Source organism: Argiope bruennichi, chromosome X1 (genome assembly GCF_947563725.1).
Source record: "Argiope bruennichi chromosome X1, qqArgBrue1.1, whole genome shotgun sequence".
Taxonomy (NCBI): domain Eukaryota; kingdom Metazoa; phylum Arthropoda; class Arachnida; order Araneae; family Araneidae; genus Argiope; species Argiope bruennichi.
Window position 1 is genome coordinate 36,674,282 of NC_079162.1, and position 27,577 is coordinate 36,701,858.

The 27,577-nt window shown below is 28.5% G+C and overlaps 1 protein-coding gene across 1 annotated transcript in view; it reads right to left on the bottom strand.

Annotated features, from left to right (window-relative positions):
• LOC129958649 (nephrin-like) overlaps positions 1 to 27,577 on the bottom strand; it is a 658,065-nt gene that overhangs the window by 123,957 nt on the left and 506,531 nt on the right. The window contains exons 14-15 of the mRNA XM_056071256.1: positions 22,872 to 23,162; positions 19,359 to 19,640 (exon numbers count right to left, since the gene is read on the bottom strand). Of these exons, the coding sequence (XP_055927231.1) occupies positions 19,359 to 19,640; positions 22,872 to 23,162 (573 nt within the window). The remainder of the gene's footprint in view (positions 1 to 19,358; positions 19,641 to 22,871; positions 23,163 to 27,577) is intronic.

The window sequence follows — 27,577 nt, forward strand, 5'->3', positions numbered from 1 at the left end:
TCTGTTTGAGTCTTATAAAGCATCAATGAAGAAAAGTTAGAACTATGCGCATCAATTTAAAATTAAAAATATCCAAGACCATTTTTTGAAGTTATGTAAAATATTCAGTTCTTAATAATAATTAAATAATTTAACTGAGATCAGTAATCTAACAAAACAATTTCTTAATTGAAATGTAGAATTGAACTAGCCAGGATAGAACTAATGCTTTTGATTTACGTTTTTGTTCCATAAACACTGTTAGCCCATTAATACTTTAGAAAAATAAATGTATTTATGCAGTTGATAATATTGATCATACGCAAATGCAATTTTAGCGGAAAGTTAATATTAAGGATGTTTAGTTAAAAGGAATTAGATGATCAATGTTATTAAATATTTAAGACATAATTATGTCAAATTTTATAAAACGAATTTAAAGAAATTAAACATCACAATATTACTTAAACCGATGCGTTGAAGATGCAGAAATAAATAAATGGTTAAACAGAGAAGTTGTAATTTATATTTGCGTCCTAGCCTCTATCAGAAATCTATCAGATTTCAGTTGATCAACTTTTTACTGTCGAATTTGTAATGCATTAAAATTAATTAAACCTAGTTTTGTCAAATCACAAAATAGTTTGAACATATTTTATCAAAAATCATCATTTTTCCCATAACCACTTTAAAAATCTTATTTTAATATCGAATAATGAATGTTCTGATAATAATTTCAAAATGGCACTGTAAAATGTTTAATATTGTTAATAACTGTTGTTTCTACATAATTGTTTAACAAAATTTAAACATTGCTTTTCATGATAAAATCGAATTAGTCAATACAAAATATAAGTATTAAATAAAACAGAAATTTATAAAATATGATAATGAATATTATATCTGAAAAAGTTTTGCTTGGACATATAAATATTACTTATTCATTTTATGTTTCAAAATATTTATGGATTGTGAAACTTATATTTTGTCGTATTTAAAAGTAATGACGGTTAAACACAGAAAACAATAACCCATTATTTTTATGGAAACCGGATTTGAAAAAAGAAGGAAGCTCCAAGGATTGCATTAATAAAAGCATGTCACCGTTTTGAGAAATCGTTCCTTAGTACTATGTCCTTCGTTGATCAGGAACTCAGTATTGAACCGCTCCCAAACCACCCATGGAGCACTTCCAATTTCCATGGAAGGGTAGAAAGTTTATATTAAGATTACTCACTAAACTACAGAATTAAATTGTTCATATGTTGGACACTTCATATTAGTAAGTCGTTTATTAACTAAACGCGAAGAAAATAATAAAAAAAAAAACCTTTTGCATGATATTTTCTTACTGGCATTTTCAATGCTTTTTTAGATATAAAGATTAATTACCCTTTTCTATGTTCAGCTGTTGTTTCTTCTAATATTAATACCCCGTTTGAAAGAACATTGAGACTATTTCGAGACGGACCTCGTAATTTGAACCTGGTTAAATAATAAGGATAACACTTGGCAGGTATAACACCTTCTTCTACCTTTCGCACCACACTAACATGGGAGGTTTTTACTACGACATCAGATTTAATGCACATATGAACCAATGAAGCTTGCATACACAATTTATGCTTAATAGCATTGGTTTTCGAACCTGCAGATTTTCCGTCCCAAGGAAGAGATTCTAGAACATAGATTTAAGGGCTATCCCGATCCTCTTACTCACTGCTCCGATTCCTTTCACTTTCATGCTTCATTGGTTCTCTAGGAGAATTCATTTACAAGAAAGAATACTTGGTTTTGTAATATGCTTCGGTATTCTTCTTTTTATACGCATTTAGCACCTAAAACGGCATAATGCTTAATGTGAAATTCTGTGTTATGAATATTTAGAACGGTATCATGAAAAATGGATAAAAGATGCTTTCTTACAATAGTTTTATTTATTTTTCTCAATAAACAAATGCATTGAAAAGTGTAGAAAAATTACAGAAAGTATCATTTTTAGAAGCCGTTCGAAAGTAATGAATGTTTCATTTGAGCTGTCATTGCCCAAGAGATTGTCCTTCCTATACTGCCTGATCCAACGGGAATAAATAATTTTTACAATAAAAATATTCATGATTACAAGTTCATATTCTGGTGACTCAAACATTTTCAAAGTTGAATAATAGAGGCCACCTCATGGAAAATGATTCTAAAGATACTGGTTAAAAAAATATTCACATTTGGAATAGTCTACTGGATTCCAGATCTGAAACGCATTGATCATGTTTGGAACTTACTTGAAGGAGGTGTGGCTCATATGAATCTTCCTTTTTTTTATTGTGTAGGATATGAGAAATACTTTAAAGAAGAAAAAAGAAAAAGAATGAGATATCCCAATAGCTTTCGCTAGGGAGTGTGCCAAATAGTTGCCGCATGCGCCTTGGGCTTTTCGAAGGCATTCTCTACTGGAGCTTCAAAATCCATCATCATCAGCTTGGAAGGAAGCGTTTTCTATGACAACTTGATGATGCTTAATAGAGCATTTTTTAAATTTTGCCCTCTCCACCATATTTTTTTCCCCCTGATACAGAATCTAAACCATTTGCCTTATCATCGATAGCGAAACGTTACTTCCATACAATATCTATGTTTCATCTCCAGAAAAAATGTTCGTCATACATTTTGAGAACAAAATGTCTTCTTAATTTTCATATTTGAGTATAATAATATGGTATTTTCTTAGGGATCTCTTTTCAAATACAAAATCGCATTTAATTTTTTACATTTAAGTGTAAAATACAATTAAACAAGAAAGGTGAAAACCATTATTGAAATACATAGTGGAAGCAGAAAAATCAATCAGGGCTTTTACTATAAGAATAAGGAATGCGAACAAAAGTTAAGAATTATTATAAAGAAATATTTGAGAAAGCTAATCAGTTTTATCGAATTTACTATATCATAACAACAAATTTTGGTTAATAAAAATAATAACGATAATAAACGCTTTCATAAGAAAACAGTTAAGTAATTGAAAGTGATTACGTAATTTTATCTATTTCACTATAACGTTCGTTCAAAATTCCTTAATAGATTATTCAATAATATGAGTTAAACGGCAATGGCAAACGAAATTGAGATGAAGGGTCAAAAATATTATTTTTATACAAAACTTATAGTTTAAATTAATTATAAAAAATTAAATGTAAAAAAAGAAATTCATTTTTGAAATATGAATTGAATAACAGAATTGCATTATTTTACAAGAATTCACAAAAATATATGCACTAGAAAATCCCAAAAATGTATTTCAATTGACAAAACATGAAGGAATTGATTTCTATCAATATTTCATATAAACGTTGAGTAATTCTAGACAAAGGAATAATATTTACATACAAATTCAATTATTTATATATTTTATAGCTACGCTACAACTCATGTTTCTGTTTAAAGCTATGTCTCTTATGAAAGTAATTGAACTTGTAGGAAAATTTCGGACTATCAATAAAATTTTGAGAAACTAACAGCAATAATGGAATAACAGACAATAGACAAATCTCTGAGATCAACAAAAAAGCAAAGAAAGCACAGACGAACAAAACGATTGATAAATCCTTTAAATCAGTCCCTAACCGTAAGAAGAATTTATTTTGTAAATATGCGGTCCACTAAAAGAACTGCATCCATTCGATTAGAAACCACAAAAATAAGTGAACTAGAAAATCCTGGAAGCGTATATCACCTTACAAGCGATGATGAGGGAATTGCTTTCTATCAGTATTTTGCTTAAATTAACCGTGAAGACGCTAAATAAAACAAGGAGTGGAAGCTGCTGGATGGTACGGGATACAATTAAGTTAGTGTGGTGAAACGGAACTGTTTCCTCAGGGCTAAAAGATCAATAGCAATACCTAGAACGATTAAAATGAATTGATTCTTCGAAGACTTGGTAATTAATCAGATCTTATGCAATACCTGGAGAAACTTGAAAGCTTTACAGATTGAGTAGTTGCAGAAGATTCCTTTATACAAGTAAAGAGTTTCGGATTCTAAAATGAATTGTGTTTGAAACTAATTAAAGAAGCACGAATGCCGCAACATTTAAATCATTTAAATTATCTCATTTCATTTATGAATGCTCGCTATTTAGTCGATAAACTGTGAGATTAATCAAGTAAATGTCTCAAAAAAGAATGTGACTTATAATTCTTACATAGTGAAATGTATTTATTTATTGAAAGAAAAAACGATATCTCTTATTTCCATCACGTGAAAATCAAGATTTTTAGGAACGAAGATGTCAACAATTTAAATAGCTGTTATTTATAGAAATAATAATTTCATGTTTCTGATACGTTTAGCTTGTGTTGACAGATCTAAATTGTCTTTTTAAAATTTAATAACTTATTAAAGTATATTACATAAATGGTTGCCGAGATTTGTTAAGGGCTAATATTAACTTTCAATGAAATTTATTTTTTTCGCATTTCATATAAAAACTTTTCTTTATGAATGCTGAGAAAAAAATTTATGATTTCAAAGAAACTCGCCCATACATTTTTAAGTCAACCATTTCAATATTTTCAAGATTAAGTAACAATATTTTTCTCATAACTCACAATTTTAATAAAGTTCTTTTACAGTTCTTAAACATTTATGTTTTGATCATATTAACATATATTATTGTACATAACCAATAATCGCTCTTATCTGTGAGCTTTGTCTTAGCCCTACTAAAGAAAGTACACAATTCTTCCATCGTAAACATTTTCTAATGATGCAGAGATTTATTTTCTAATGTATAAATTAATTGATAAAATTTGTTCTTAAACGAAGGGGAAAGCTGAATAAAAAATCTGTACCTTATAGATAAAATTATATTGAACTAAAAATTAAATAACACAGAATATTTAAAGTAATTAGAAAAAAAATAATGAACTCCATAAATATTCTTTACATGATCTTTTATTATAATTAAATTTCAGGAGTGTTTTAAATAAAAATTTTAATTGTTTTTAATTTAAATCAAAATCCTTAATTACAATTACTAAAATTAAAATCTTAGAAAAAAGGTTTTATCAGAACAATATTACAGGACGCAAATGAATGCATTATAACCATTAACATAGTATTATTATCGTGTCACTATCCACTATGCAAATGCTGTATGGAATATTTTGAATACAGAAATTACCTAAGAAGTCCCCATCGATGTCTTAGAGCTATCAAAAATAAATTCACTACAACAGATAAGTTGCAGATTATTTTTAAATTAGTTATTCAAATAAGGTGTACACATTTCATTGAAAGAACTTACAGAATGATACATATCCCCTTTGGAAATTCACAATGACCTAGCTTCATTTCCTAGCGTCTCCATCAAACACGGGGTTCAACTAAATAAAAGTTGAGGTTGAAAAATTTTCTTGAATTTTTATCGTTTTTGATGGAAAAAAAAACGGTGATAATAAAAGAAACAAACCTCTTTCGGATTTCCACAACTGTGCTTCTGTAGATTGAAAATTTTCAATTCGTTTCGAAAGTGTATCCGGTTCGTATTTTAGCTTTCATTCCGATTCTATCTTTTAAGAATGATTCTTCAATAATTCTATTAAGTTTGCCTTTTGTGACAAAATTCGAATTATAATAGAAACTTCTCTTTTTTAAGCCTTTGAAATGGTGCATTTGGGGAGAAAATGCATAGAAACTTCTTTCTCTTTTTTAAACCTCTGAAATAGCATACCGAGAGAAAAGTGCTGAGCAAAAACCAGTTCCATCAAAACACACGTTAACGGAGGGAAGATGAATCAATATCTTTTCAAATACTATATAAATTCAGTTTTATGTTTTGAAAATACTCAGAAAATCTATAACCACATGCAGAGAACTATAATCTCATTACCTAAAAACATAAAAAAAAAAATTCGGCATTCTACAATAATAAGAGAAAGAAATTAAATCCACTCCATGCTATTATGCAGATTTGAATTTATTTCATTTTTATCTTTTTCTAAAATTAGATTTCAAAAATTTGATTTTTAAATTTAGAAAACGCTCATGCAAAATTCTTAAAACATGGATATTAGAAGACGTTATGAATGTTTTGGATGGAGCACCTGGATTCTGTGGTCCTATATCTCCGAGACTTGATAAATTTTTTTTTGTTTATACTAAGTTAAAAATATTGCTGTAAGTCTGGAAATTGTTAGTATCCTTGTTTTGATATGGATATTAGCGTATCTTCATACTTTATTCAAAGATATCATCAACAGTCCCTTCAGTTCGCCTTGAGGGTAGCCTATTTTAGCTTTTTTTTATAAGTAGAAATAAATATTTCGATTATAGATTCATTTGACAATAAGAAAAAAAGAGTAATATTATCTTCATTAAGATTTGAAACATATAATAAAGGCAGTGAGGTAACAGAAGTCCGGAAGACTAATGCAGCATAAGCATCAACCTGCAAACAGGAACATAAAACTTATCTGTCATAAAATCTGTACCATCGTAAGGAAATGAGCAATTACTAAAACACTTTATTTAATAAATATCTGATTTGCATTAAGTAAGTGATCCAAGCACTTTTTTTTTATTTAGACCATTAAAATGTTAAAACCCAAAGGTATATTTTTTAAAATTATTATTCCTGCATTCTTTACACTCAGTTTTGTATATTTGCAAAAACGTATTTGTGAGTAAAAATTCAATCATCTGTTTTATATATATTTCTTAAACTTTTCTCTGCAAGCAAAGTAATGAAAGAAATTCCTGTAAAAGTGAGAAAACACTACCAATTTTAATTACAAAAAACCCTTTATACGAGTAACTGCGAAACAACTTACGCTTTTTATTCTGTTTGTCTCGAGAGTTAGGAATAATAACTCATTGAATGTTTATTCACTTTCTGTAGTTAGTAAATTTGAACAAAAATATTTAAAATATAGTTAATATTATATTTTAAAATAGAAATCAAACATACCCCATACTAAATTGTAAACAGAAACTTACATCTATTAAAATCAATAGTGTTTTTCCATTTTCTGTAGTTAGTAGATTTGAACAAAAACATTTAAAATATAGTTAATATTATAGTTCACAATAGATATCAAACATACTCCACACTAAATTGTAAACAGAAACTTACAGCTATTAAAATAAATTTCTTTTATGTTTTAAAAACGATTTCTGCGATGACTTGACATAAAAGATCAAAGTGCAAACCCATCATAATTGGGGAAACTAAAACATTTTAAATTGTATTCAGTTCTGTTCTGAATGTTTTAAAATGCGTATAAAGGCATTTGTAAAAGAAAATTTACCTGTCCATTATGAAATAATATGCCTTTTTCTAGACACATACACTAGACTCCTTTCTATTTTGATACATTAATGCTTATTTTCAAATATATTGCTTTTAGATAAAATTTAAAACGCAATTCATTCACGAATATCAAAAATTAAACAAATTGCTTGCGCATATTCCTATTCCTAAGCTAATTATTCATGCATCATTCTAAGTTTGATCAAATGTCTTTAAAGATGCTAGATTTAACGATAAATACAATTGTTGCTTTTCAAGAATATAAATTCTGACTCATTATGATTCATCTCAAAATGGAGATTCTTATGTTTAAAGAAAATTTAATAGCAATATCATTGAGTATCATTTTGGTGCTTACAAATGCGTTTATTGTTTGCAAAAGTTTAAAGTAAATAAATATGTAGTTCAATTCTAAAATAAAATAAAAGATTAAATTTTCAAACATTAAAAATATATATTAAGCTACACTTCATGATTTTTATTTCTCCAAAAATATTTATGTGAATCTAATAATAAAAATAACGTTGCAATAAAGCTAACTGAGATATTACTTTAGAAATTAAGTCATTTAGACAAATATATTTTTACTAAAAATACTTTTCTTCTTTTAAGTCATCTATGCGCGGAGAGTCATAGATTTGTTTATTGGTATTTAAGATGTCAGAATTGCAAAAGACAAAATGAATTGCTAAATTGCACAAAGAAAACAAATCTTTAATTTATGAAAAAAAATATATATATATACATATTGCAGAAAACTTGTTAAGGCGGATAAACACATTATTTACTGCTTAAAGTAACCGTCTTAGACCAACTGCTTTCCAACGAGGACGCACGAAATTCATATTTTCCATAAAATGGAAATAAGTCCATGAATTGTTCCTATCTACATTAAACGCCTTGATTCTTTCTAGAAACCCAAGATATCTGTTAGAGTGACATAATTATTATTGACATAATCATTAATTTTATAGCAATGGTTCCTTTGCCTTGCATTCCCATGCAAAATTATTTATTATTTTCAGCAGATGACCGTTACTGTCTTTTTGCATTCATAATGTAGTGGCAGGTAAAATGGCTAGTTTTGATCGCCACGAAAGTGAAAATCTATGTGGTAAGATTTATGTAGTGATGCAGTGATACTTGATGAGGGTACTGAAAAATTAATTATGTTCTGGAACATTTGTCATGAAAATGTTACATATTAATTCGATACAGGATGGCACTAATCGAGAAAAAAAGTTCAAGAAAATTGACCTATTATTTCCAATAAATTGTCATTGCTTTAAGTCTAATGACAGGAAAAATTATAGAAAACAGAAGAAGTACTATATTATTAGTATATTTATTTAAATATTTTTACCTAATAGTGGCTGAAGTTATGGTAAACTTGACTTATGGTAAAAAATATGTTTAGCAGCTAAGAAAGGAAATTTTCAACCCCTCAATACTATGATTTAATTTCTCAGAAATGGTAATTAGGTTTAATTCCAAAATTAAGGACTTTGTTAAGAATGTGTTTCATTTTGTCTCAGAAAGTACAAAATAAAAATAAAACTTCCAACAACCAAGATACATCAATTGAAAGTTCTCATCTATTCTTTGAAATAGACAAACTTAAAAAAAAATAACATATGACGTAAATGAATTTTAAAGAAAAATAACCAGCAGACTTATGATGACCTTATCAGCAGTAAAAAGTTTTACTTTTCATTTTAACAGTCCTAGAGCCTCTTTATTACATTTTTACACTCCTTTCAATATAAAGTATCGTTGTCACTGAATATAAACATTTTTGTCACATCTGAATTTTATTCCGCGAAAGGTTGAATGTCCAAAATACAATCCATTTTTTTAAATGTTTATAAATTAAAAAATACATGAAATGTAATGTATGTAAGTCAACCATCTAACCGCCGCAACAGAAACATTGGCGGGAACTGTGGTTGAGTCCTAAGAGCCGTCACCGGTCGCGGTACAACCCTCCCCGAAGGAAGTACGTCCCGTCATCGATGGGAGGAGCCAGATCCCCTACCTATTAGTGTACCCTCCAGGGTGGCGAGATCCAACCACCATGCCGGAAGCATCTCATCCTCATTTCGAGGTGGCCTCCCCCGAGGGTCATGTAAGATAAACTTCAAATGATTTGGAAAAAAAATAATTTAAATTTTGCTTTACTAGAAATGGTAGCTGATAAACTTGTTTTCCTGAAAAGATATTAGGAGCATATTCCGAAACAACACTTTAAAAAATAGCTATATTCGTGTAATGAAATGTTAATATGAACATTCTAACGCAGCATTTTCTCAAAATTAAATAAACCATTACAAGCTTTTTTTGTGTGGCACAGTGCAGTTAGTTTGGTTTCCGATGATAAATTATATGGACTAAGATAAAGCTTTCAATATTTAAATCAAATACCAAAAAGGATGGTTGTTTACTAATTGCATAACTATATTTCAATATCCGAAATCATTAAATAATGTAGGAAAAATTACATTACAAATAAGAATGTGTATTGAAATTATTACTTTTGACATCAAAATTTCAAACCCGATAAGAAAAAAATCCAATCATTTCAGAAAAAATAAAACACAAAAGTGACACAACATCAAAATTAATTTTGTAATATTAAAACATTTTTGTTTCTATTATAATTTAATGCTTTTTTCATTCATATTTTTTATTACAGAAAAAAAAACTTTTGAAAGTGGCTGACATTTCAAATCATCAAAAGATGTTTAAAAATTACTTTGAAATATCTATGTAAGAAAAAAGGGAAGGCATTAAAAATGAATAACATTAAGAGAACAACTTCTAGCGATGTCTTTCAAATTGTTAAAAGATTACCAACGAAAACTTATTTCTAAGTTACTGACACAAAGTATGGAGTTCTCTTTCCAAAACATATTCAAAATCGCTTTAAAATGAGAACAAACTTTTTGAAAATTCAGCATTATTTCTGTTACTTTCAAATGTTCCTTTTGACTAAAAAGTAATGCAACAATTCTTTAGTTTCTCCAGAATCTCTCCTTGAGATATTTTCTATTTAATCCTCTTTGAAGTCTCTTTCCGCACAGAATTAATTAAAACCGGCTATGTTTCGTCTATTTTTAAGAGAAGTCTCAGCTTAAAGAGCCGTTTTCTTCCTTTCTTAACTCCAATGAAACCTACGAAACTTCGGATGAAGCTCTTGATAATAAATTGTTTATTTCCCCGCACAGAGCACTCAACATTTGATAGGCTTTGATGCAGGTTCTCTTTTGTGCCCATTTTTAGACTTTCCGATAGTGAAAGGATCAAAGCTTAACTGATAGCCGAGCTATGAAATCCTAGATTAATGCAAACGTTGTCCCGAAATCTAGAATTATTTAAAAGGGGTTTATTCGATTAGGTATAAAATACTTGCAGAGTTCTCTCTGATGAAAGCACAGACATAGACAATTTGATAAGGCTGCTATTTATTTCATTCAAGATATTTCTAGAAATATGCAAATAAATTTTTTAAACTGATATTAAGAAAAGTTTAAGTCAAATGAGAATTTCGATACATTTTATGATGTGTTATATTCAAACGAATAGACAAAAAGAAAAATATTTATTTATGTGTTCCATATTATCATTTTGAGTTGCTAAATTATTATTACTGGAAATTTCATTTCTATATCTACCTATCTGGATGGTATCCCCCTCTAAACTCGAAAGATTGAATTATCTTTCAAGGAATTAATCTGTCATTTCTCTAATCATCCAGTAGATAATCTACTTCGTTGTTTCTATTGTATCACTCATGATACTAATAGGGCTAATTTACTTCCAATAAGAGAAGTAGTAACTCCATAGGTCATCTCGAAAAGGATTACAAAACTTTCATTCCATTAACTACAAAAAAGATTCTAGATTAGCGACAAGAATTCTTGTTTTAAAATAGAGTTTTAAGATTTTATCTACTCTACTCTCAAGATTAAGTGAAGATATATCGGATTGTTATTTAACTTAAGCAAATTATCTCTCTCTTAAAAATTTGCCATATCATTCCCATCCACTTCTTGAATGGATTCTTCTTGAAAGGATTCATGGAAGAATATTTGAAATTTTATATCTGAGCAAATATATATATAAACCCGAACAAAAAGTACATAAAAACTCTTTATTACAATTATTTACTATGATTCCATTTCAAACGATGCAGATAATCGTTTGAAATGGTTTATGCTAATAAGAGATTTCCCCATTTATGTAAATCTTTTTTTTTTTTATATAAATGTGTAATACAGTGTCTGATAATCAAACTAATCAATCTCTGCAAATTAGTATTAAAAACACAATTATTTCAAGTAATAGAGAACACTAAAAATAATGATATTTGGTCGAAAATTATGTTATAAGTAGTAGTAACAGAATTATTTTTAAATAAATTAAAAGTACTTATAATTAAGCATGACCGTGAACATTTTTTTATTTCCTTATTTACTGAAAAATGCTTTCTTTATACTTAAGTAAGATTTTACAATAAAACATTTACATTTCCTTCAGCAAATTCATTTTTTTAAAATTCAAAATTGGAAATTCAATGCCTTATCTATGTCCTTGAGTATTTCAAACGTTATTAATTTAAAAATAGCATTCCTCTTTAATTTTATTTTCCAAAAAATTTAATAGCCAATTATGCATTTGAATGATAGAAATTTATTTAAAACTGGCAATACATCTTTTAATGAAGAGATTAATGAAAGTAGAAGAGAATCTGATGTCTATATTGTATCTTTTCATTGAAATATATATCTTAATCTAATTTAAATGTTTAAATGTTAATTCTGTTAACTCTTTTCCTAATTTTCATTTGAAATTAGCTCATATTAACTAAAATTGTCTCTTTATTTTCTGACCCAATTCTATTTTTTTATTTAATTAATTAATGATCCAATTCTATTTTTTTAAAACTGCTGAATGCAGCAGGTTCACACTGTCTGAGGAAAGGGATAAAAATTCTAAATACTTGCAATATTCTTTTAGAGGTACCTAAATTTCCCTTTCCTAAATCTTGAAATGTCAAAAAAATCCCTATCAAAATCTCGAGGTAAAACCACTGAAGGGGAAAATGTTGGTCTCTTCTGCATTTGTCTCCTGATGTAAACAGACGTCAGTTTTATCATCGCTCTTTTCTAACTATGCTTACCGTTTACCTCTTACGTCGCGATGTATACTGACGCATCTTTTATGATAGTTTCTTGTACGAACTATGCCTTCTGAGATGTGCTAAACCGAAGTTTTAAAATTTCAAAAGTTTCTTCTTCTATTATATAATTAAACTTGCATTATTTAAACTTCAGTAAGGTAATTTTTTGACAGTCACATTCTATATGACTACTTCACTAGAAACAATTATTTTTTTATTATACAATTATGGGTAGTTAGTTGAATAAGTCCAATTTGACCAAGCAATCTCAAAGCAAATTCATCTTCAATAAAATATAAACCTTGTAACAGAAAATTTTTTATTTTTGTAATCTTATAAAATAGCTTAATTATTGATTAGTTGTACACAGAACAGAATAATTTAATATTTTCTTGGAAAGATGCATGTCGTATTAAAACATTTTACTATATATTGTTTTCAGAAGTTTGTAATTTATGGAAAACTATTCGAGACGAACTTCAAAATTCCCACGAAATAGACAAGTCAAATACCGCCACAATGGCCTGGTAATATAGCTTTCTTTCAGAATTCAGAGGATCGTTTGTTAGAGACGCAAATTTACCACTGATTTGTCAGATACGTGTTATTGAATCATGTTAAATTCATTGCCGTCAACCGAATTTTCTATCCCTGATAGGTCCTTAGAAGTTTGGAGAATGGGATATCAATTCAGATGTTGTCCTTGACATCTTACAAAGGTTTGATTTAGAAAACCATTTGAAACTAATCTTCTTATAGCTTCAAAATGTAAAAACCGTACCTGAGATAATGCTTCAACTTCCATTTTTTTTTCTTTTATCAAACTGATACTAATAAATTTTCATGCAAGCAGGCTTAACGTACCCGAATGAAAACCATCGCGCCTCTTCACATGATTGGAAACTGAAATCCTCTATTCTCCGGATATGAAATCCGGTCTTCGTCATCAAGCAGCGCATCCTTATTATATTTGCAACTCTACTGTAAAAAAAAAGTTTTTTTCTTGGCAGAGACAAAATTTTTCTTATTGGAAAGGAAAAGAAAGAAAATCAATCTGTATTAAAAGGCAAAGAAAAGAGCCAACATCAGAGCAAATCACAAACTCCGGAGCATCTTTCTTCTATTTATGCAGATACGAAATTTAAGAGTTGTTTTTTTATGACTTACATCTTCCTTGATCGAAAAGCTCGAGAAAAGCATCAAACTATTCAATGAACTTTGAAGTTTTTTGGAGCAGGAAAGAAAGAAGAAAAAATCAGAATAATTTCCTGATCTGGATCCATTTCATTATAGATGTGCTTGGGGTTGATTTTCTTAACGCACTTTAGAACAAAATATGTGTTAGAAAAAGAATCTCAGGTCCATTATTTTTCATTTATTTTGATATGAAGGAACTCAAGTTTTATGCTCCAGGAAAAATATGAGAATAAACAATACTACTTTTTTATAGGATTTGTTTTGAAGTGCATGGAGATGACTAAAATTTTAGTTTTGAGCTTTGTTCAAAGGTTTGTTTATATTGTGTGTATTAAAAAGCCTACAATTTCCTAAGTATGGTGCCCACTATATTTAAACATGCAATAAAAATACCATCAGAAAAAGTGTCTTTGGATGTGATCAAAAGAAAGTAACAAAAAATATTGTTTTTCATCTAAAAATTTTTTCTATCTAGTGCTATATATATAAATATATAAATATATATATATAAAATAATGCAGAGAATAAATTCTTTCTTTTAATGGAGAAGAGAGAAAAACATTTTTTAAATCTGAAAAGAAAAGCTATAGTATGAATCCAATAGCCAATTTATGCTCAGGAGAAATATGTGAAATCGCGTGTAAATGTAATTTTGGCATCCCCTGAACAACTTATAAAAAGAAAAAAGAAATGAATGGTCACAGCAAAGGATCATGTACATGCAGATGTTAGATAGAGCGTGTAATTTTGTTTTGTCATGTGATTGTCGTGGAATAATGAAAATTTCAATTGACCATTATCTTTGAAATCTGTCCCGGAAGAAAGATTTTAGATTGCATAGGCAGAAGTATAAAATTTCCAATGGTAATTTTGTTCTTTTTCTTTATATATAATTTGAATTTCATAAACTTGACTGTGCTAAGAAGGTTCTCTGATTAGAAAATAGTTTCGTTATAACTGGAAAAATAATTTAATGTTAAATATCTTTTATAATGACCAACCATAGTTTTAATAATAAAACTCTCATATTATACAGTAATGATATTTGAATAATATTTTAAACTGCCGAAGTATATAGGCATAATGTTAACTGATACACTATTATTAATTAGCTTTGACACTAAATTACGTTAATTTAAACTCTAATTGATGTTGAACACAATATTTCATAAACAATATTTATGAAACTCTATGTGAATTAATTATTTGATCCAGTGTTATCTTAACAATGTTTGTTCCAAGATAATGGAAGACGAAAATAATTATTAGAATGAAAAATATGGCAAAGGCGTTCAGTAAATGTATGATTTAAATATGGGACCAGAAAAAGAATTCAACTATTTCAAATTAACACTAATGGGCAAAGACTCGTTATAATCACAACACCAAAGAATTTAAATTATCCTCATCATAGCTGGAATTCCTGTCACTCAGACGATGTTCAAAACCCGCCTTTGTCCGCTTTCATCATATTTTGTGAATTTCCATATGCATTTCTTTTTAAGTAACATATCCTAAAACTTAAACTATTAACTCTAACCGAGTATGCTGCATCCCGTTCATTATTGAATCGAATATACTAATACTACAAATTAGTTGATATAAGTTACTAAAAGTGATTCCTTTCGAAATCAACTTTATAAGATATTTTTTATTTTTGTCTGGTGTTAGTCTTTTGAAGATTTAATATTAAAAAAAATGATTTTTTACTCTTTAATGAAGACAACAGATAGCAGAACTAGCGTCAAATTTTATTCCATATAAATCTATTATCCATTATACTTTTTACAAAGAATAACTGAATTACTGCTGCTTATATATCTTTAGTTTCTTTATCTTTTCTATGGATGAGTTATATTTTAGAAAAATGTTTTATATATGAAATACTGTCAGAAAGATAAATTTGCTTGCTTTCTGGTTAAGTATATGCATTTGTAAAATAAGACTATGATTTTGGAATATTTTAATATTGTGAAACTTTATTAGAGAAACAAAATTCTAAATGTCCAATGGAGCGTTAATCAATTTAAAATAATTTTACTCGAAACTAACAATAACATAAAAATTCACTTTTCAAATAAAATGAAATTTTACACTGAAAGAAAGTGGGAAAAGAAAATAGAAATTAAATCTAAAAAAACATTTGTGTACCGAGTTGAAAAAGTCATCAAAACTGTAGTGCCAAAATATTCAAGCACGACGAAATCTGTTAATGCAATGCATGAGTCTGAAAATATAAAAATAGTTCAACAAAGAAAAAAAATTCAGAGCCTGAAATCTTCAGCTCTGAATCTATGCAATTTTACCGGTTAAATCAAGAATTTCTAGCGAACTTTAAAAAATAATTGTTTACATCACATGATTTTCGACATTTATATTATATATATATATATATATATATATATATATATATATATTCAAAAACTCACACTTGAACTGATTTTTAAAAGCAAAGAAAGAAAATTGATAAAATTCTATATATTTTTTCAATTTAAATCAAAAACTGAATTTTTATTGAAGCTGATTGTAAAAAACATAAAGCGTATTATTTTGAACCTTTTAGGTAAGCGGGATTCGCTCAGTAATTCTTTCTTATAAGCAATTAAATATTATATAAAATTTGAATTAAATCAGAATTTTTTCTACAGTTATTGAATGTTATATTCCGAATTACTACAATACCGTATCAATTTTAAAGTTAAATTAATCCAATTTAACATCTATGATATTACAACTTTTAAAATAAGTTCATTTTCTTTGAATTTATATTAGAATTCAAAATTTGAATTTGAAAACTGAATACAGGTATCTGAAAAATAGAATTGTTTCAAATATTTAAAAAAAAACTATTTCAGAGAAACTTATGGATTCTTTATTATATGAAAGATTTTCTCATATTTGATAAGACAGGCGAAATGAATTTTCCCTTTTCAGTTGACGATTCTTTAGCACCCCATACTAGCAGTGCACCTCATTTTGGACATCGTTAACGTTCTCATAAAGAGGGCTATTCATTCTGTAGACGTAATTCATAATCAGGAATTCCAACCAATCATGATTCCTTATTAAAATCCTTTAGTTTTGCCAGTAGAAAATACATTTATTTTTGGCTCATATCCAAAAATTTTTTTAATTGATGTATAATTTTTAATTTTATCATAGATTCTCTGATTGTGTGTAAGTCACTTACTGTATTTTTTACAATTCTTTTAGATTACGTGTTATATATATGTTACCGTTAAAGAATGAAATCCGTTATTTTATAGAATGCCTAGTTATTCCATGAAATAACTGATCGTGTCCGTTAAAGTTTAAAACTCTCTTGTATTTCATGGTTTTACTAGTTATTTCCTAGAATAACGATCTGCAGCCCGTTAAAGTGTAAAATAACCGAAGAAGTACGAAGAAGAAAAAGAATCGAAGAAGTACCGGATGTAGAAATATCGCTCCGGTCGGTTACTACAGCTCAAAGTTTAGGTACTGGTCAGGGATTTAAAAAATGTTCGTAAAACCCAGTGAGTCAACAAAAAATGTTTTTGTTTTAGAAAAAATGTTCTTTGTAATTCCAAGTGTCATTTTAGTAATCCTTGTTGTAACAAATGATTTTATGGTACGTTTCCATAAATACCATTTATACGCTGCATAAATTAGATAAATTGCTTCTTTTTCATTTTAATTGTCTATCGTTAGTTTAATTTCATTTTAGATAAATTGTTTATTTTACACTTTAACTGTCTCTCATTAGTTAATTTATAGAATACCTAGTTATTTCATAGAATAACTAGTTAAAGTGTCAAATTAATAACATATTACACACTTTAACGGACCCAATCAGTTATTTCATGGAATAACTAGGTATTCTATGAAATAACTGCATTATATACTTTAACGGTAACATATAGAAAAAGATTTAAGTTAATTTTTCCTTTTACACACGATAGGAAACAATTCCAAGATAATACTAGTAACCTGCATTATAATAAGTATACGATCATATCAGCTTGTAGGTCACTGTTATTTTATGTACTTGCTAATATATGAATCAGATGAAATCTAACCAATCAGAAAATGTAGGATAACTTTCATATTCCAGGAAAAATCTTCCAGACAAAAGCTGCAAACTGTTTTCTTTCTTTTAAAGACCGTTTATAAAGCGGAAATAAATTTAGCGATTTGACTGTTAGGGGAATTCAGAGTAACAAGAGTCATCAAAGAATTGCATAAATATTTAAGCTTGTTTTCTTAATTTGTAAATAGTGTGTTAACCCTTAACTGGGAAGGTCAAATTTTAGGACTTAACTGGGTAGGTGCGGTTTACGAGACCGCATTTCATTCACACTCAAATTAAATTTTCTAATGAATATATTAGTATGAAAAACTGCCAATATATTTTGCAGATATTTTTCTTGATATATAGATATGTTTTAGAAATTTTTCAAAATATATTATCATTGAAAAAAGTAAATGCGTCGGAGCATACATTTTATTCTCAAATTACATGTTACAATAAATAATATTCTTGAAAAGGCATATTACTTTTTACTTTTTAAACCATATTTATTTTTACAGTATATGAAGGTATATAGAAGACAATATATTGTAAAATTCAACGTTTATATGAAAAATAAAAAAAATAACAATGGGTAAAATTGGCCCTTTTTTTATCGGCTTGTGTGACTTTCATAGCACGGTTTTCTAGGGCATTTTAAACATACAGGTAAAGAACTAGTATAAAAATCAACCTATAAATTCTGTATATATATATCTTGGTATATTAATATATTTTATAAATTTTTCAAAATACATTATCACTAGAAAAATTAATTATGTTTGAACATACATATCAAAATCAGTTGAATGCGAACTTTCATCGAAAAACTATTCTGTATAATTATCCTTATCACTAAAATCACTTTATGCTTCATTTAAAAGTGTCTGGAGCACTGCTTCATAATAGGATCAGTAAACTGGATGATATTTCGGGGCCCAAGTTTTAGCGCCATCTGCTAAGGATTGTTTATCACTGGGACTCTAACAGGGAGATGCGGTCTTAGAGACCGCGCTCGAAGATATAACTGAATTATTTTAAAAAGCATCTGCTGCAATCGGTTGAAAAAGTGCACGTGTATTGAAGGTCACAAAACAGGAAGCTACAGGGTCAATCCATTCAATTGAGCTAAAAATAGAAAAGGGGTGACAGAAATTCCATCGCTAGCGGTCTCACAGACCGCACGTCCCCAGTTAAGGGGTTAAGCAATTTAAAGTTTTTATAATTTTATTGCATCGCATGCGCATTGTGATAATCAAAACAAACAAACAAAAAATTATGAAATACCATATTGCTTATTCTAACATGTTTTTAAATTTTATTATGTACGTTCAGCACTCTTAAAAGACTATTAACTCGTTTAATGTTTCATCAAAACAATGTTTTGGAAGGCATATTCTAAATCTTATATTACAGAAGAGCTGGCGATATTTTTGCACCAAGTTATATAGTAACCATATTATTAGAAATTTCTACTCAGCAAAAGGTTTGAAAATTTTATCACCGTGCTATATGGGATTCAGGAAATTAGAATATATATATATATATATATATATATATATATATATATATATATATATATATATATATATATATATATATATAAATTTGATAACTAACTACTAAAAATAATTAAAGATTCTACTTACATAAAACAGTCACGTGGGCTGCACGTATTGAAGGATTCCCCACTCCATTATCAGCAACACATTCCAAAACATGTCCATCATTCCTCGTTAAGTTTGAAATAGTTAGAATGGAATGACCTGGTTCCGAATTCATTGAAGCTAATCGTGTGCCTGAATTGCCTTGATGTCTCCAAGTAATGGTATCTTCACTTAAAGGATTTCCATCAGCAAAGCATTCCAACTGTACGGATTCACTTTCTGAAACTTCGACATTCTCGGTAATGTTAAAAATAACAGCCGGGTCTGAAAAGAAAGGCGAGATACCAGTCATTATGAAGCTAGTAAAACATATTAAATGCAACGCATTGCTCTCTAAAAATAATTTCTAGATATAAAGGTAACCATTATATATATATATACATACATATATACACGTAAATATATTTTAGCAGTTGCGTGGCCGAAGAGAAGACACTTTTGAATATTTAACTCCGATTTATTCGATCCCGGGGAGGTATAATTTACGTACAAGAAATAGGTGAGAAGAAATACGTCAGTCTACGTCTTGATACAAGTGCAGAAGAGCAAAATATATCGAAATTTTCCTTTTACCGGTTTTTACAATTTTGTTTTAATAGAGATTTCTTTAATACGTATCTATTTAGAAATAGGAAAATTCAGGTACCTTTAAAGTAATGTTGCCAGCATTAAGAATTTTTATCCCTTCATTCAGAGCATGAGAACCTTCTGATTTCAGCAATTTTATAGAGCGTGTGTGGAATTAATTGAATAAAGAAATAAAAGTGGAATTGGATCAGTAAATAATAGACTATATTAGAATGAAATTAATATGGGACAAATTAAGATAAAAATTTGGAAATGAATTAATAATTAAATAAGATTTAAAAATATCATTATATATATATAGCATATAACAGAGAGAGAGAGGGGCAGTGTTACATAATATTCCACAAATTATGTTTAATTGTAATTATTTTGGTCTTGTTAATTGAATTTTATAGATGTTTTTAAAAGATTATATTTAACATTCATTTTATAGCCATATTAGGAATACTGCTGATGAACTTTAAGATTTTGAGCCGAAGTCAGATTTTGAGAAAGACAATGGAGTATAGCCACATAAAAGGATTGATTAAACAATAAATTTATTAATTTTTAAGGAAGATCAAGATCTTTTGGTGAATCGGGTCTCAAACCAGCTATATTTTAATTTTCAATCCGAGTGTCTGCAACTATGCGGTGGAAGCTTAGTTGTATAATCAAATACCTTCAACAACTAAATATTATTGATCTTTGATATATCGCGGTAGAATATGAAAAAACCTTCAAACTACTGAAATATAACTTTAATATTAAAAAAAATGCTTACGCATATATTTTCAACAGTGAACTTTTTAAAGTTCATAAGCATTATTTTTGAATTGCAAAACATCGAAATAAGTGGAAATGCAAGGCGTGGTTGCATTATCTGAATGAGTAAGCAAATTATATAATCGTTCATTTCGATTTATCACTTTTTATCACCCTTAACGGTATCTTATAGAATTAGCTAATTTTAAAAATTACGATTAATCTTTCATTGCAAACATTTAGAAATGTGCCGCAGTAAAAAAAAAAAAAAAAAAAAAAAAGTTGACAGTGTGATCTAGAGTTTATTTCTTCAATGAAAACTAATTTTACGGATACTTTGCTGCGCTAATCATAAAACGGAACTAATAGTAGTCGGTAGAGCGCTAATGACTCATGGCAAAACACTGGCACGCTTTGATCGATTTCTCTATAAATTAAAAAAATTAATTTTTTATGCAGCTCATTTTACTTGGTATTAGCATGAGTTAATAACTCATTAGACAAGCTAGAAAATATATGCGACTCCTGTGTATTCGAAAATTAAATTGTTAATTTCTTTTTGAGTGTAAATTTTTCCTCAAATTTTAAATACTAAATGGCCTAATGAATAAACCATACCATGTGTTGTATCCTAAAATATTAAATTTAGGGAAAAGTGGATGCCGACGGAAAAAATATATTATATAAATTTTAAGATTGAACATAAAAGCGGTTAAAGTAAATGATCAAACCTAAAAGAGAATGAAACATAACAGAATTCATGCCAGTTTGAAGTTCCCAGAAGAAGTAAGGAGATCGATGGATTTTTGTTTGCAACAAATATTTGGAAGTGCAATATTTAGCTTAAGCCGGTAAAATTCCAAGTATATACTTTAAAGGAATCTTGGGGGGGGGGGCGATGACAGAAAGATATGTAGTTTCAAAAAAGCTTTGATATCTGAAAATACACGCCGCGAAATGTTTAAATAAAACAAGATATTAAATTATCTAAATAACCTTTAGGTAATTTCGTATCTAGATTTCTTAAATAAGTTTTACCAAAAATGATTTAAATACCGTTGTATTTTTCCTTTTTTGTAATGGAAGTATAAAACTCGAGATTTTGACGTATCTCCACTTCCTGAGTTCGAAAATCACATTTTTGGAGTTATGTTTGTCTGTATGTGAACACGATAAGCTATAAACACTTTGAGCTATGCAGATGAAATTCGGTATATGGACTTAAACCGAAATCAGTTCATTTCTATCAAATGTTCACTGAAAATCATTCATAGAAAGTCTGTCAGTCTGGCTGTTCGAGTATAAGTGATCTCAATAACTAAAACGTAAAACTCTAGATAGATAAAACTTAGTACATATTAGCATCTGAAATTTAAATTCTTATAAGTTTTTGAACCATATTTGTCAAAGTAATGACCATCTATCGATCTGCAAGCAAACGCAATAACTCAATAACAAATAACTTAAATAAATGAGATTCAGTATGTGATCATGTGACAACATATCTAGTTTTATGTCAAATTTCAGTTTCAAATGGTCGTGGAAAAAAAAGGCATCAAAAATATCTATTCTCACGATAGATTTAATAAAAATGTTGATTTACACCAAACATCTATATTCTATAACAAATGCTAGTCAATGCTATGCAAAGCATTCCCGTCCTTAGTTAAGGTCCAGGATTTTTTGCTGGGAGAGGGGAATAGCACTTTTATTAGACGGTATAAGTGAAAGTTTTGGGAAGATCATTTCCGCTGGATTAAATAAAATACAATGGTATTTAAAAGTTTTAAAAAGTGTAAACAATGTACCTATATACATCGCAATTATGGCTATGAGAAACTTTCACTGTTATAGTTGGTAGGCAGAAAGTGGAGTGGGGTTGAGTTACCTCCACTTTAATTATGGAACGCAACTCCTACTGGATGAGCTACGCCGCGCCAATGAGGCCAGTAGGATTCAACCTCTATATAGTTAATGTAATATGCATTACATTAAGACAATGTAATATAATATACACATTAAGCTAATCGCAAAAGCTGTGCATTAAAGTATTAATAAAGTCGACGATTATTTCAATCAATAAAATATTACTAAACCATTAAATTTTCTCAAACACCTTTAAGCCTCCATCCATTTGACAAAATATTTCATAAAGCGACTTACACAGAACATTGAGAGTAAGGGTAGCACTAGCAGATCCTTCTATATTTTGGGCGACACAAGTATATGCTCCCGAATCGTGTCTAGATACTTGGTTGAAATAGAGAACAGAGCCATCCATTGTAACTCCTGGTAATTGATCGTACCCTTCGGTGCGACGAGGAATAAACGATCCACTTTTACTCCATTTGTAAGTGTGGATTTCAGGATAACCTTTGGCAGTCATATTCACTTCACCCGATCTTCCTTCAACCATTTCTACGACTTTTCCTGCTGTTACAAACACAGGAGCATCTAAAAAGAAAAATAATTACTAAATGAGTCATTTAGTTCAGAAAATCCTAAGATATAGGTATTTTGACACATTCACAATTACCAGAGATTCATTTCGATAAATAGAGAACAATTTATGAATTGCATTTTAGCATTATTATGACTTAAATGTTGCTGAAAAAAAAATTAATGGTATCGAAAACACTTCTTGAATCCTGTGTTATTAACTCTAAATCCCTACTGGGGACATCGCAATTATGGCTATGAGAAACTTTCAGTATTATAGTTTGTAGGCAGAAAAATGGCGTGGGGTTGAGTTACCTCCACTTTAATTACGGAACGCAACTCCTACTGGATAAGCTACGCCATGGCCAATGAGGCCAGTAGGACTCAACCTCTTCCCGCCTCAGTCCATTGCGATGATTTTCATTTTATTTATCTATGTGATTAAGCAGGGCAATCCAACGCTGTTATTTTGTTAAAAAAATTTTTTGTGTACGACTGCTTTTTCGCACTTTTCTTTTTACTCCGACATTCTGAATTCTAAAATGAATATGCTAAAAAAATTTCAGGCCTAAGATTTTATATGAGTTAGTAATTAAATCCTGACTAAACGTCAGGAGGAATTCTGTATAACAATTCCTCCATGTAAATAAGTATTAGGTAATTGAGTCAAAAGAAATAAAAGAAAAGAAAATGTTGCTTCAGATCTGTTTAAATCGGTTATGACTTTTAATTTTAACAATTCTTAACTTAAATTTCAAATCATAAAGTATTTCGTTATTCAAGAACGTCATTAAAGAACGAAGCATTTATTATTTTCAGTAAAAAATAAAATTCCTAATACTGTATTTCTTTGAAATAAAAGATATTCTTCTATGCGGCTTAAAATACATCAAATGACGTAACACAATTCAGAAAAAAGGAAAAAATGTAGTTTGACTGAAAATCGACTTATCTAATTTATTTGTGAGTGATTTTATGACAAAATAAATTAATTAAATCAAATTCTGAGCCGAAAAAGCAGAAAAAATTTAGCAGTAAACTTTTAAATTTCAAATGAAGCATTTGTATTTAAAATTGGAAATTCAGATATAGAAAAAAAATTATTGAGAAATATATGAAATTAAAAATGTAATGAAACCTGAGAAATAAATAGATATTTTGACCTAAAATTATAGCAACTGTGCAATTTCGAATACTAAACACATTTCTTTATTACAGATTATGTTATTTAAACGACTTCCGAAATGGCTGCTTGCGCAAAAGAAAATTAGGGTTGTACATTATAGTCAGAATCAAATATTTTGTTTCCGCTGACACGAATACAACTGTTTATAATTGTTCTATATACAATGCCATTTTGTAGCTTTTTAAAAACTAATTTATAGATGTTACACTTCTGTTGTGTATAATCCTTGAACGAAGTTTCTAAACAAATAATCCCCGTTTTTTGTTAGCTTTCGTATTCACTGGAAAATTCCACTTAACAAAGGCATTTTATTGTCCTGGAGATATTTCTTGTTCACTTAAAAAAAAAAAAAAAAAAAAAAAAAAAAAAACGTAAGAAAAATTTATTTTAAACAGAAATAAGAAAGGGGGAAAAAAAGAAAAATGCACCCCCAAAATCTGTTAAGTTAAAAAAATCATATTACATGCATCAAAAGAATGAAAATAAAATTAAAATAAACTGAAAAGTCTAACGTTTATTGTTGTTTAATGAAAAGAGTTTTACATAAGCACATATTAACAGATCAACTTTTTGTTGTTTCCTAGAACTTCAGAATATTGCTTACATGAATATAAAATTAAATGGTTGAAATTCTATTACAATGGTCAATGGCAAAATCAATCTTAATGCTTCCTTCGTTTACAGAATGTCTTATTGCTTCAAAATAATAATGTTAATAAAATTAATAATAATAAAATAGTTAATAAAATCTCTTTACAATTACAAAAAGAAGAGATATTTCAACAATTTTAGTATTTTGTAATGAAAATTATGCACTTTGTAGTTTAACCCTTTAAAGGGCCATTTTTTTCTAGTCATATTATGTTAAAATATTTTTAGACTTGAAATTAGAATGAGAAAAGGGATTCATTTAGCTTATTAGATAAATTTAATTTGATTAATTAATTAATATGGTTAATGAATAATTAAGTGACAAACCAAGACACATCACTTTGTGTGAAATAAAGAACTGAAGCATCTAAGTTTCTGTCTTTCTAAAAATATTTGTTAGAACTTATGCCAACCTACATAATTTTATACAAAGATTGATAAATTTGGTGGGAAGCATACTTCCCACGGCCTTAGAAAGGATTAAGTAATTAATTAGTAATTTAGTATTTTGTAAGATTTGGCAGCTATTCTGATTCCATTATTAAAATTTACCACTTTCTTTGGAGCTTAGAAATGTGGTGTCAAAGCCAATGAAACTGGATGTAAACAAATTCCTTCGGATATGTCAGAAACTGGAATTTTGACTAACAAAGCCGTTTATTTTTCCTCAGCTCAAAACAGCTGTTTCACAAGGAAATAAAGCATATCTTAAGACATCGAAAATCTAATTAAATTCCCTCGTCGAATATTTATCATACACATGCATTAATATATTTTAAATCTAGTATCATCATTTGTCTTGACTGCCAAAGCATCATTTCTCTTGGCAAAAGATTTTTCAATTTGCAATTCATCCAAATCTTCTGCCCATTTAGGTTTACGCCAGCAAAGCAAAAGATTATTGAAATATTTTTTCCAACAGTCATGAATTCCTTATTTCTTCTTGGAGCATATCCAGATGGTTGCTGCAAACGAGCTTATATACAAAATAGCAAAGTTATGCTGCAAAGCAGAACAAAGCAATAAAAATCCCGTCGACGCTTGTATTGCGGAAGTGGAATATTTGGCAAGCGTTTAGTTATGTACAGATGCCATAAGCACTTTACTGTAAGCATTTCTAGAACTCAGTATGTCTTTAAAGTGTGATAATGAAACGTTAGTACTAGGAGGATCATTAACTGCGACAAGAAAACATGTCAAGAAAATTTCCTCGTCCTGATTTAAACTGATTGGCTAAGAGCCAGGTGATTTGGAATCTATTTTTGAACGTTCAGAATTTTCAAAATAGAAGCAGCAGTGATGCTTTAAGAAACGACATTCTTACTAATAATGCATAATGCATTTTGAGAGTTTCGGTGGAGTTAAAATATTTATAGTAAGAAAGTAGCTAGAAAGAAATTAATTGAAATTGATCACATTTCAAACACACAGAATAAAAACGCTAAATATGTTGTTGTTTTTTCAATTAATCGTCATTGGTTCAGAGCATTTCCAATCTTGGCTCCATCTTTTATTTAATGAATAGACTTTGAGAGATTTTTTGTAGAATTTTGTCCTCTTTCTTTCGATATTTGGAGAATCAAATAACTAAAATATTCATTTGTGTAACTTATATACATTTATTTACACTCAAAAGTACTGTTTAAAAATTTGGTTTCAAAAAGAGCCTACTGTTCTCCCCCCCCCTTCATATTTTTGCGTCAATCTTTTGTCATTATAATTCCCGCCCAACCACCAGTGTGACTCAAAGTTTAAATTAGATGGTAGTATTTATATTTATTTCGGAAATATGGCAACTGGTGTAATCTACGATAATTTTACACCATCGTTAATGTTTGAGAATGTCTGAAATCTTATTGGAGACTGAAAATGCTTTCAAACTAAAAAAGAAAAATACTTACATATTAGAGTGCAGTAAATTTTTCCTATATAAGTCTCTCAAAATCGGTTTGAAGTTTAATTTTTATCGTTGAAAACGTGGATACTCAATTAAAAAAAAAACATAAATGGGACATAAACTTTTGATTTTAATTACCAAAACATAAAATTTAGAATGTTAATTAACACCAAAATATATATATATGGGCCATGTAAAATTTAAGCCTTCTGGATTAGCAGCAAAATTATCAATATTTCTTAAATTTTATTTACTTCTAGTTTACTTTTCATTAATAAATTTCTTGTAACCATATGAATTAAAATTAATTCGAAACGAAACTTATTTACTAGACTTACCTTATTTTTTATTTTATGTCATTAAGTTTTTTTTTTTTTTTTTTTTTGAAATAAGAAAAAAAAATGCTAAAAATAAAAATTGTATATTATATATATATATATATATATATATATATATATGAATCCTACGAAATGAAATATCATAATCATACAAATGTGATATATTTTGAAAGCAATAAAATTTAAAGGGTTGGGATGTTAATGAACAATAAAAAATAATTAATCATATAAAATTTCGGTTTTCTTCAGGTCAGCATGAAAATTTACTTTTACGCATATTTTTACATTTTTAATGTATCCATTAGATTAATATCAATTCTTTTATTTGTAATCTATCATGCAGTTGAGCTTTTTGAGT